At 40.2% G+C, this 12,767-nt stretch overlaps 1 protein-coding gene across 1 annotated transcript in view; it reads left to right on the top strand.

Moving 5' to 3' along the window:
• Positions 1-12,767, top strand: part of LOC145393992 (teneurin-m-like) — an 839,265-nt gene that overhangs the window by 742,184 nt on the left and 84,314 nt on the right. The window contains exon 18 of the mRNA XM_080267963.1: positions 10,286-10,535. Within this exon, the coding sequence (XP_080124089.1) occupies positions 10,286-10,535 (250 nt within the window). The remainder of the gene's footprint in view (positions 1-10,285; positions 10,536-12,767) is intronic.

Here is a 12,767-nt window from a genome sequence, read left to right as displayed (position 1 = left end):
GCTGACACATTTGTATTCTCTCATTCTGCTCTGCCACACCTCATTCATCAACAAATCAACTCCTTCCTTGCATATTCCTCTCCCATTCATGCCCGATCTTGCACATTTCTCACCCTCCCACCCTACTCCACTTCACACTCTCTCATCTTTGTTTCACACAGTGCCATCATGGCATATCCCACACTCTTGAACATATTCACCACTTCCACCCTTTTGCTCTCCTCATTCACACCTCTTACATTCCACATGGCCATGCGAGTCTGCCCATTTGGTTGGGACCCTGGGCAGGTATTGAGCCTTCCGAGGCTCTCTGAAACAACTGCCATGATTAAGTGATTTTGGATAGGGGAATCTGGGGGACACTTAACTCTTCCAAAAACCCCAGCTATATGATTACCACCCAGCGTAGTAAATGGTTTTCTGAGTAGAGGAAACCATTTGGCTTGTCACTCAGGGTAGAGATCATAAGGCATCTCTACATTGAGTGAGTGGATGATGGGCAACCCCATCCAGCACATCTGTACTGTTTTTAATAATTTCCATAGGACATGTCAGTCTATCACATAAAAGTTTGACCTCATTTTGCTACGGTTAATCGTCTAGTATCAACACCGGTAATATTTCCACACAGTAAACAGTAGTCTCTCAAATATCTGGCCTAATTCACCCAGACACCTCACCGGATATTGCAAAATGCCAGATGTTGCATTAGTACCCCCATTCGGCTATCCATTCAACATTGAGCTAGATAATATGTCACCACCCTAAGATATCTGTCTCAGCCCTCTGTCATAAAACCTTTCCTACAGTATTACCCTTGAGTAAAAGATTAAAATCAAGCATGAAAGACAATGCAGTATTGATACAGTACTTATAGTACAGTGATTTTTTTTTTTTTTTTTTTCATTCATCATTTAATCCAGTGTTGCCCCATTAGGAGTGTAGGAGTCGAGGGCTAGGCAAGTTGGACCTGACATTTAAGAAGAGAGTGGCCAGCCTCACTCATCCCTGAGCACCATTATATGAGCAGTAAACCCCAACCATCCTATGGACATAAACCTGCATGATTGGAACACCTTAAATACCCACTAGACCACTAGGTTCCATAATTTGGCTATATGGTTGCCACCCAGTGTTGTATATGGTTTCCTGGTGTACAGGAAACCATTTGGTGTGTCACTTAGTGAAGAGTCACCCATAGACAGAAGGAAGTGGAAAGAATGAAGGAAAGAAAGACAGAAGAGGAAGTAAGGAAGAGAGGAATGGGTAGCACCTGAGAGCAGCACTACATTGAGTGTGTACATAATGCAGTATAATCATACATCATTTCATTTTTGAAGGCTTCAACATTCTTGCATGCTTCGGTCTTGGTCATCTGATGATAGCTCTCCATGCTAATCAATCTCTGGCAGCTGCCCTATTCAGTCCTTTATCCCTGAGGTCACACTCAATGACCTCGTCCCAGGTCTTTTTCAGTCTACCTCATGCAACGCTACCCCTAACACTAACACTTCTCACTTTCTACACCCAGTTATCATCCCACATCCTCTCCACATGCCCAATTACCTCAATCTACCTCTCTTCATCACAACACCAATACACTCTAGTCCCATCCTGTCTCTCAACTCTACCATCGTAAACCTAACCCCCCCGGGATTCACACTTGGGGACGCACTGCACATATATCCACGTAATCATTGCCATTTCTGTATGTTTGAGCCTGCGAATATCCTCTTACTTTACTGCCCAGCCTGTACCAGACAGCATTACACTCCAAACACATGCCGCATACAAAGATCCCCTAGCACGAAGGGAGAACCCTGTCGATGTCAGGAGAGGCAACAGCTCCCTGAACTTCTTCCAACCATTCCTCACTCAGGCAACAGAACAAGCTCCAGCCTCACCTCCAGCACATAACATGTCTCCCAAATGAAAAAACTATTCCACACACTCAAGAGACTCCCCAGCAAGTCCAATCCTTTCATGCCCAGCAATCTCCACCTGCTTTCCCTGAAACACTGCACACATGAAATCAGCATTATTTTACAGTCTACCTCTAATACCACTACATCTCTTATGCACCCATTTATCACAAACACTGTGCAAGATGGAATTGCCTCCCACTTCCTTGTGGCAAATCACACATGGCCACTCTTCCTCTTCTTTGACAGTACCACCACCAGCCCTAGATACCATCATTTTTGTTTTATCTGCATTTACTTTTAAGCCCGTCTGCCCCATACCATCTCTCCTTTTCCTAAATCTTTCTGCCACCTCCCTTTCATTCTCAGCAATCAACATCTCCCACGGGAGTCCATTTCTGAAGTCATGTGAGAGTGCCTCAAGTACCGTGATAAGCAACAACGGGCTCAAGACCAACCCCTGATACACACCAACATTGATGAAAAACCCATCACTCAAAACTCCATTCACCCTTACATGGGTGCAAGCACCCACATACACAGCCATAACGACCCTAACCAGCCACTCCTCAATCCCAAGCTTCTCATTGCCCACTTCACCACCTCTCTTGAGACTCTGTCAAAGGCCTTCTTCAAATCAAGGAAAACAAAGTACAGTTCCCCTTTCTTTCCTGTATATTTTTCCTGAAGCTGTTGAAAATTTATTATGGCATAAGTGATCCCCTTGCGTGGCATAAACCCAAACTGCATCTCATCAATAGAAACTCTTTCTCTAATCATACCTTCTAGAATTCTCTCCATTAACTTCATTATCTTGTTTAAAAGCTTTATGCCTTTGTAATTTCCTCTTTCCAGGGCATCGCCCTTCCCCTTGTACACTTTACAGTTACACTCTTCAGCCAGTCCTCTGGGACAACACACTCATATATAATCATGTTTATGAGGTCAGTGACAAACCCCACTCCAATATTTGCTGAGGCTTTCACCATTTCAGCAGTCAACCCAGATACACCTGCTGCCTTCCCCACCTGCATCCTGCCAATTGCCCAGCTCACAGTAGCAGTGTCAAAGACCAAGGGCCAACACCGGATCTGCAGGCCCTAAACCAGTCAAACTCCTCATTTAACAAGTGGCTGTAATGCCTTCTCCATGCTTCTTTAATATCCCTACTGTTCACCACTACCCTTCCTTCATCATTCTTCACACACTGCTCACCATGATGTCCCTATTCTCCCTGTCATCAGATTTGCCAACTTAAATATCATATTCTTCCTTTCCACATGATTGAAGTTATCAAGTAAAAGTCAGACTTAGTTATTTTAACCTCTTTTTCAACCCTGTGCTTGGCAGCCAAGTATTCCTCATTGTTACCACCCTTCTTCCATTTCTGGAAAAGCCTTCTTTTCTCCTTAACTGCAGCTTCTACACCCTCATCCCACCACCATGTTACTTTATGTCTTGGGGGGGGGGGCCTTGTCAGTCCACACACTGAATCAGTAACTCTCAAGAGGTTGCTCTTGAGGGCTTTGTAGTCCATACTGTTCATCAACACTTCTGTCAACACCTCCCTATTCAGCCACCACTCATAAATAATATACAGTGTACAGTAATCCTACACAAGTACAGATATAATTACAAGCAAGTGAGTGAAGCGGATAGGTCCATACTATATGGTGTCCAGTGGAGGAAATGGTAGGGCAACAGTTGCCTTGGTGTGTCTGGTGGGCCATTCATGCAACACATTGTGAATGGCTGACTTGCGTTGCTGGGCCTACCCGCGTGCCAATTGAGTCGTGTGTCTGAGCAGGGTGATACACATTACTGCCAAAAAATGCATAGTACTACTGATTGATTCTTGTTTATGAATCAAATAGTGCCTAATTTTGCTGGATATTGCCTAAGTTTGCCAAATATTGTTTTAATTGAACTGAGCCAAAAGCGCCAGATAAACTGAGAAGACAGAAATTGTGACGACAGATATTTGAGAGACTGGGTTATCATTGTAAATCCTCATATATTCATGGTTGCAGAGCTTATAATATTCAGCTGAAAAATTACATGTGACTTGCAAAAAACAGGAAAGTTTGAGTTTCATCAGCATGACTCTCACTGTCGTCCAGTTCTGTCAGCCTTGTGGCGATTAATTCTTACATGTTTACACAAAGTTTTGAAAGCATAGCACCCATGCGATTGCCAGAAATGTCTTTGTCTGAACCAAAGCTGGGAATAGCTCCGCTACTATTTTAATAGCAATGGTGGTAACACCATTACTTTTTTTAGCCAGTAGCGGAACTGAGAGCACCGCTACTTTTTGGCCGTACTCACTCGTTGCTGCGCTCCTCGCTACTCACGTGACGAAGTCCGGAGTCAGTGAGTACATACAGATATGCCGATGGTTTGGTTTTATTTATTAATGACAAAAAATAATACTTTCGTCAGTTCTGTCAATTAATGATGTTTGTTCTATATTACATCAGTAATTTATTGATTACTTTTTATTAGTAATGTGCAATAATTTGACAGGAATTTGCTAGTTAATTATCGATCATTTAAATTAAGTAAAGAAAATGAAGGATGTCAGCTAGATGTAGGCAATGCTAACACACACACACACACACACACACACACACACACACACACACACACACACACACACACACGGCATCGTCGGAGGAAGACGTCCTTTACCGGCGCTCCATACCAGCTCAACACGGCCAGAGGCATTACCTAAATAAGTATCTTTGAATGAGTCAAGCTCTGTACCAGATTAGACTAAATGATTTTTCATTATTAAAAGGAAAAGAAATAATAAGTTTAAATAAGACTGGTTCAAACAACAAAGAACCACGATGCGTTGAGTCAGCTGGGTTTGTTTATACTACAGCAACATGCGGAAAGTGTAAGTACATACTCTTCATTTAGTATTACAAAATGGATACATACTTCAGTAAAACAAATTTGGAAAAGAAAAGGGATAAAAGTAAAAAGCAAAATGATGATTTCTACCAAGAACTGGTTGAAGTCGAGACTCACAATAGACTGGTTGAACGTGTACACAAACTAGAAATGGCTTTCAAATATGAAATTGATGAAATAAAGAAGCAAATGCACTTGCAAAAGGAATGAGATAGAAAAACTAGGAAGGGAGGCCAATAAGAAAGACACAACCATCAGTGAACTAACAGTGGAATTGAGTACACTTAGGAAGAAAGTGAGTGAAATGGGAAGTACAGTAGTCAATCACGAGAGTGTTATGGAAGAGTTAAAAAATGACACAGAGACAATTAGACAAGCAAGCAGTCTTATGGACCAGAGCAGTGATACTGAGGAGAAGATAACACAGGTGAATGAAGCTGTGCAAAGCTATAAAAATGATGTAGAAACCACGTATGCTGAAATGGTGAAAGTAAAGAAAGACTTAGAAACAAGGGTGGAGGAAAAAAGCATTAAAAAGGAAGTGAAAAGAATAATCCAAAACAATCCAAAGTTAGTCAGAGATTCAGTAGAAATAAATAAATCAATAATAATCACTGGTATAGAAGAGGTAGAAATTAAAAACAAGATCACTAGAGACAAAAAGGAGATGGCAGATGTAATGAGCTTACTGAAAGAAGTATCAGAGGAAATCTGTAGTAAAGACATAGAGGAACACAAAAGGTTAGGGAAATACGAGAAAAGCAAGACAAGACCTCTAAAGGTGACTTTCCAGAGTGTAAACACTGTGGAAGAGATACTAAAAAGTGCAAAGAATCTTATGGAAAAAGAAGAGTTCAAAAATGTATGGATAAAAAGATGCCTAACACAAGAGGAACTGGAATTACTGAAAGAGAAAAGGGAGGAAGCAAAAACAAAAAATGAGGGAAGATCAGAAGAGGACAAGAAGAAATTTTTTTACAAAGTAATAGGACTGCAGGTACGAAAGTGGTACACAAACAGGATGGAAGAAAAAGGAGGAAGTTAGTAGAACCATGTCATGACAAGTATATAAACAAGATGATAAAGTTGATGTACTCAAATGTGGATGGAATGGTATCTAAATTACTAGAGATGAATGATTATGTCAGAGAAAATGAACCACAAATAATATGCCTAACTGAGACAAAATTAACACCAAGGATATCCAATGACATTCTAAACTTAGAGGAATACAATATATGGAGAAGAGACAGAAATTTAAAAAAAGGAGGAGGAATTATAATATTAACTAAGAAAAATCTAAAAGTCAAGGAAATAAACCTAGATATACCATCACAAGTAGAACTGATTGCAGTAGAGATCGACACATCTGAAGGTAAAGTAATTGTAGCCAATTTGTATATGCCACCCAGATCAAACACTTGGGAAAAGAGACGAATATGAGGACCTGGCAGAGAGTACAATTCAGAGTATAAGATCCTTGCTACATAAAATGGAAGAGAAATCGGAAAGAATTATACTAACTGGGGACTTCAATACAAATATAAATTGGAATACTCTAGATATAAATAGCAAAGAAAGCTGTTGGGACCAAAAGCTCCTGGATCTCGTACAAGAGTTTTTCTTAACGCAACATGTGAGGGAAACCACTAGAAAAAGAGGACTTGATGTACCTTCAGTGCTAGATCTAATATTTACTAGGCAAGAAAATGACATTGACAGTTTAATATATCACCCTCCACTCGGCAAAAGCAATCATGCAGTACTAAATTATAACTTCAGGATAGCATATGACATAGTAAACAGCAATGACAGTTACAAAAAGAGCCTAAACTATAAAAAGGGAAATTATCAAGACCTAAAGAAGTATTTCTTAGAAGTTGATTGGGAAAATAAGCTTAGAGGACAAGATTTAAATGCTGTATATAAAAAATTTTGTGAATTTTATGAAATAGGAGTCCAGAAGTACATTCCACAGCACAAAGAAGCAGATAAGAAAATACAGAAATGGTTCAATACAGAATGTAAAAAATCAAAAGAAAGAAGAGACTTGTTGTGGAATAGATACAGAAGACACAATAGTGAAAGGGCGTATAATAATTACAAACAGGCAAGAAACGACTATACAAGAATAAGGAGGGAAGCCCAAAAACAGTTTGAGGAGGATATAATAAATAAAAGTAGTGATCAACCAAAGCTGTTTTACAGCTATATCAGAAGCAAAACCAAAGTAAAAGATATAATACAATCCATTACAGACGAGGGAATCACTTATACACAAGAGAAAGATATTTGTGAAGCACTAAATAAGAATTTCCAATTAGTTTTTACAGAAGAAAAAAATTTTGAGAGGGACTATGTGGAACACGTATGTCCACACATACTACCAGATATACAAATAGCAGAAAAAGTAATACAGGAGGAGTTAAGTAGATTAGAGAGAGGAAAAGCAAGTGGTCCTGATGAAATTTCATGTTGGGTGTTACGAGAATGTGCAAAGGAGTTAAGTAAACCATTATTTTTAATTTTCAAGAAATCCTTGAGTCAAGGGAAACTACCTGATATTTGGAAAAAAGCAAATATAGTCCCGTTATTCAAGAAAGGAAATAGACAAAATCCTCTCAACTACCGACCAGTATCACTGACCAGTGTTGTAAGCAAGGTATTAGAAAAACTTTTAAGAAAAGCTTGGGTAAATCATCTAGAAGAACACAGTATGATAACAGAAAGACAGTTTGGTTTCAGAAAAGGAAAATCATGTTACTAATCTGTTGAGCTACTATGACAGAGTAACAAACACAATACAGGAAAGGGAAGGATGGGTGGACAGTATCTATTTAGATTTCAAGAAAGCTTTTGACACAGTACCACACCAAAGACTTGTATGGAAGCTGTACCATCAAGGAGGAATTCGAGGCAAACTGTTTTGTTGGATGCAAGACTTTCTCATAAAAAGAGAAATGAGGACAGTACTAAGAGGAAACTACTCATCATGGAAAGAAGTGACTAGTGGAGTACCACAGGGTTCGGTGCTGGCACCAATCATGTTTCTAGTGTACATAAATGATATAAACAGTAACACTGGAAATGAGAGCTATCTGAATATGTTTGCAGATGATGCAAAAATACAAAGGAGAATTACTAGCACAGACTCTTGTTGGGAGCTACAAGAAGAATTAAATAAACTTCATGAATGGAGTAGTACATGGCAAATGGAATTCAATGTGGACAAGTGTCATGTAATCAAGTTTGGTAAAAGTGGAAAAAGACCTGATTGGGATTATAAGTTAGGAAACAAAACCCTATACACATCAGAAAGAGAGAAAGACCTAGGTGTGATTATCAATAACAGACTATCTCCGGCTGACCACATCAGCGAGAAGGTACGGAACATGTATACACTGCTTGCAAATATGAGAATAGCATTCACATACATAAATGAAGACATGCTAAGAAGGATAATAACATCATTCATTAGACCAACCCTGGAATATGCATCAATAGTCTGGAGTCCTCATCTCAAAAAGCATATAGACAAGATTGAAAAAGTTCAAAGGGCTGCTACAAGATGGATACCAAGCTTAAGGGACCTAAGCTATGAAGAAAGACTAAATAAACTGAATCTACCAACACTACAGGAGAGAAGGAAAAGAGGTGACATGATAATGCTATATAAGTGCATATCAGGAAAGGAGAAAATAGACATAAATGATTACTTAACATATGGAGAAGCATCAGCAAGAGGACACTGCAAAAAACTGCATAAGAAGAGAGGTAATAAAGACGTAAGGAAATTCAGTTTCCCAAACAGAGCAATTGATCAATGGAATGCACTACCGAATGAAATAGTGCATGCCAAAACAATTCACAAATTTAAGGATATGTACGATAAATATGGTCTAAGACATGGGACAGTACGAGCTTGACTCATTCCTGTAAAGTTACAATTAGGTAAGAACAATTAGGTAGGTAAGAACACACACACACACACACACACACACACACACACTAAATATCCCCGACTCTAACTCCTGCTCTCTCCCTCACTCTCCCTTTCAGACTAATTCTTACTACGTTATTATATCGTTTTTGTACATGTCTTAAATAGGTATAATTGAAAATATAATAAATCTATATAATATGTATCAATGGTAGGGCACATTTTTTTGTCTTTTATTTATGTATGTTACTTTCAGTAGGTATACTAGGTAACAGTGTAAAAAGAACATTTGTTACATTATACAGTAAATAGCTTTTTCCTGTACCTTCAGCTCTAAGCTTCATTAAAGTGACACTGACATGTATATGATTTCTTTTTTTTTTTCTCCAATATAAGTATATACTGACATTACTGGTACACAATGTAACCACTCAGACTGACTAATATTATCAAAACAATATATAGTGTATTGGTATGTCACAGATTTTTGTTAACCTTCCCTTCGCGTACCTTTTTCTTATCCAAAGTAGCAGGAGCGCCGCTACATTTCGTATCAAGTAGCAAAACCAGTAACGCCACTACTTTTTTGAGCTAGTAACAGGAATGGGAGCGTCGCTACTTTTTATTAGTAGCGTTCCCAGCATTGGTCTGAACTATCACCACTCTCCCCTAGCATAAAATCTGGTGTTAGGTAATGGCAGCCATTGTCCACATATTATAGTGCTGCCTCCCTCTTCCTTCAACGTTATCATTCTTTTTCTGTCTGCCCTCTTTTCTCCATATCTCTTCCACCCATTCTGTCACTATTTATTAATCTACTTTGAACTTCAGATGGCTGTTAAATGAATGACAAGCCTAGTGGTTTCCGAAATCACAAGAAACCATTTTCAACACTAGGTGGTAAGCATACCAAATATGTAACAGAGTGACGTGGAACCTACTGTGGTACCCCTGTTAACTAAGTGGAAAAATACAAATGTGGCATCCAATAATGCAAATGTGGGAACCAAACCTTAACACTATTTCTTGTGCTTTGCTATGGTGAGACACTGTTTGCTACAAGAGGACATGGGTTTCTTGCAGAGGTGGTTGCTTTCCTCTGGTTGATCAGTCTGCTTGGCCAGACAGACTTGGGTTACTTAGCATCATCATTATCATCTTTATATCAAAGCTTTGTCATTAAGATAAAAAATTATCAAGTAAGCGTGAAATGACTTGAACCATTTGCAGTAGTAGCTCAGAGATGACCGCTCTGTCTGAGTATGGAGATGACTAGAGTTGCAAGAGTATGCTGCCATGGCAACCAAGTAGTTTGATTTTATTGCACCAGCTTTGCTTCATCTAATGGTGTATGACCTCCAACTCCACCTTGACCCCCCAGCCCCCAAGGTACCTTCTTGTATAACTTTTTAGGAAACTCCATTGGTTAGCAAGTAGAACTGAAAGCTATACTTAGCATTTAACAGTCTTTGCCAATTATGATTTTTAATTATTTATTTGTTTCCAGGTATTCTTCAGAAGGGTGATGGCCGCAACATCCACATGAAGCAGAAGCCACGAGTGCTGCGAACATTGATGGGTGATGGACACCAGCGAGAGGTGTCTTGCCGTCCCTGTGATGGGCCAGCCAACAAACAACGCCTCCTCACCCCAGCTGCTCTTGCATCTGGTCCAGATGGCTCACTGTACATAGCAGACTTCAATCTCATCAGACGTGTCCTACCAGATAACACTGTTAAGACTGTTGTTAGCCTAAAGTGAGTTTCCCCTCCCAAGCTCACCATCCACTCACTCAGTGTAGTGCTGCTCTTGGGTGGCTACCTTTCCTCTCTTCCATCATTCTTTCCTTCCTTCCTATTATGTCCTTTCCTTCTTTCTTTCCTTTTCCTTCTGCCTGGGGATGACTCTACACTGAGTGACAAGCCAAATGGTTTCCTGTACACCAGGAAACCATTTACTTTGCTGGGTGGTAACCATATAACCAAATTTTGGCACCTGGTGGTTTAGTGGGTAATTAATGCACTCCAATCGGATTGAGCTGGTGAAGGTTTATATCCAAGGGAAGGTTTGGGTTTATTGCTCACGTAATGCCACTCAGGAATGAGTGAAGTTGCTCACTCTTATCTTAAATGTCAGGACCAACTTGCCTAGCCCTGGGCTCCTACACTTCTCATGGGGCAATGTAGGATTGGATGATGATGATGATGAATATGTATATACAGTATATAGATAGATAGATAGATATATATATACACAAGGTGCTACCCAAAAGTTCCAGTAATTTAAATATTGTAAGAATATAAGTTACCTTACCTCCTAGTTCTCACTGTCACCTTCGAAGTAGTCCCCTTGGGCATGTATACAGTGATCCCAGCATTTTTTCCATGAGTCCATGCATCCCTGGAAGGCTTCAGGCATGATGGTCTTGAGCACCTTCTGCGATTCTGTCTGGCTCTCGTTGATCGAGTCAAATCAACACCTTTCCAATCGTGATTCAGCTTGGGAAACAGGAAAAAGTCACAAGGGGCAAGGTCAGGCGAATAGGGTGGGTGGGGAATGACTATCATGTTAGTGGAAGCCAGGAACTGGCAGACAACAATTGATGTTTGGGCAGGGGCATTGTCATGATGCAGAACCCAGTCCTTGTTCTTCCACTGTTCTGGACGTTTGCAGCAGATGTTCTCCCTCAGATGCTGCAAAACTTCATGGTAAAACTTTCCGTTGACAAATTGACTGGGTGGGATGAATTCCTTGTGAACAATCCCTCAGATATCGAAGAAAACGATCAACATCGACTTGACATTTCTGCAAACTTGATGTGCTTTTTTTGGCCTTGGTGAATTGGGAATCTTCCATTGCAATGGCTGCTGCTCTGTCTCCAGGTCATAACCATAAACCCATGATTCATCACCAGTTATGACCTTGGAGGTGAAGTTGGCATCATCTCTGATGTGATTCATGAGCTCCCTGGAAACTGCAACACGATGTGCCTTCTGCTAGTCACTCAGCCGTCTTGGCATAAATTTTGCAACGATGCGTCTCATGCCCAACACATCTGACAAAATACGTTGCACACTCCCTTATGACAGTCCAATGATATCACAAACATCATGGATAGTTCGTCTACGATCTGCAAGGATAGCCTTTTTTTTTTTTTTTTTTTTTTAATGTGAGAAAGAAGGAACCAAAGGCCATGAGCCCATGAGCCCGCAATAACAGTTCCTGACGAACATTTCCGACGTTTTCTGGTGTTGTTGCCGTTTACAGTCGTCCAGAACGGGCATCGTTTTCGACAGACATTCATCCTTCCTTGAATGCTTGTACCAGAAAATGTCTGCTTTGGGACATGGTCACCAAAGGCTTGCAGAAGCAATCGATGAGTTTCTACAGCTGTCTTGCTGATCTTGAACAGAACTTGATGCAGGTTCTTCATTCCACAAGGTCCGCCATTGCAAAACCGTCAAACCACGTACGCACCACGTTACAGTAGTAAGCATAGCTCAACAACGCGTCTGCTCACAGACACGGCCAGGGCCACACTGACGCACAAGGGATGCTGCTGACTTCTTCTAGCAGCAAAAGACAAAACAGCAAATGGTTGGCTCCCTCTGTTCAAATCACTGGAGATTTTGGGTAGCACCTAGTGTATATATATATATATATATATATATATATATATATATATGGTAGCCTCGCATCCAAGACGGTAATATTGTCACTTGAAGGTCCTGTCTAGGACGAAAAACATCTTGGATCAACACAAGACCTCATGGAAAAAGTTAATATTGTCACAAAATCTTCAAAATGTGTCCCTATTAACATCAACCTAGATCTATTTTTGGACCAAAAACAAATTTCCTAAGCACGTGACCAGATACCAATATTTTTGGGGCATCTCAACCATGTCAATCTCCTGGGCACGGGAACTGGGCTGGACCGGGTGACACTGTCATAGCTGTATTCTCCTCGGATTTGGGCCATTATGAACC

The sequence above is a fragment of the Coenobita brevimanus genome, chromosome 26 (genome assembly GCF_032717465.1).
Source record: "Coenobita brevimanus isolate Jiangsu-jjx chromosome 26, ASM3271746v2, whole genome shotgun sequence".
NCBI lineage: Eukaryota > Metazoa > Arthropoda > Malacostraca > Decapoda > Coenobitidae > Coenobita > Coenobita brevimanus.
The sequence above is the reverse complement of the archived record's forward strand: the minus strand, read 5'-3'. Positions and strand labels throughout refer to the sequence as shown.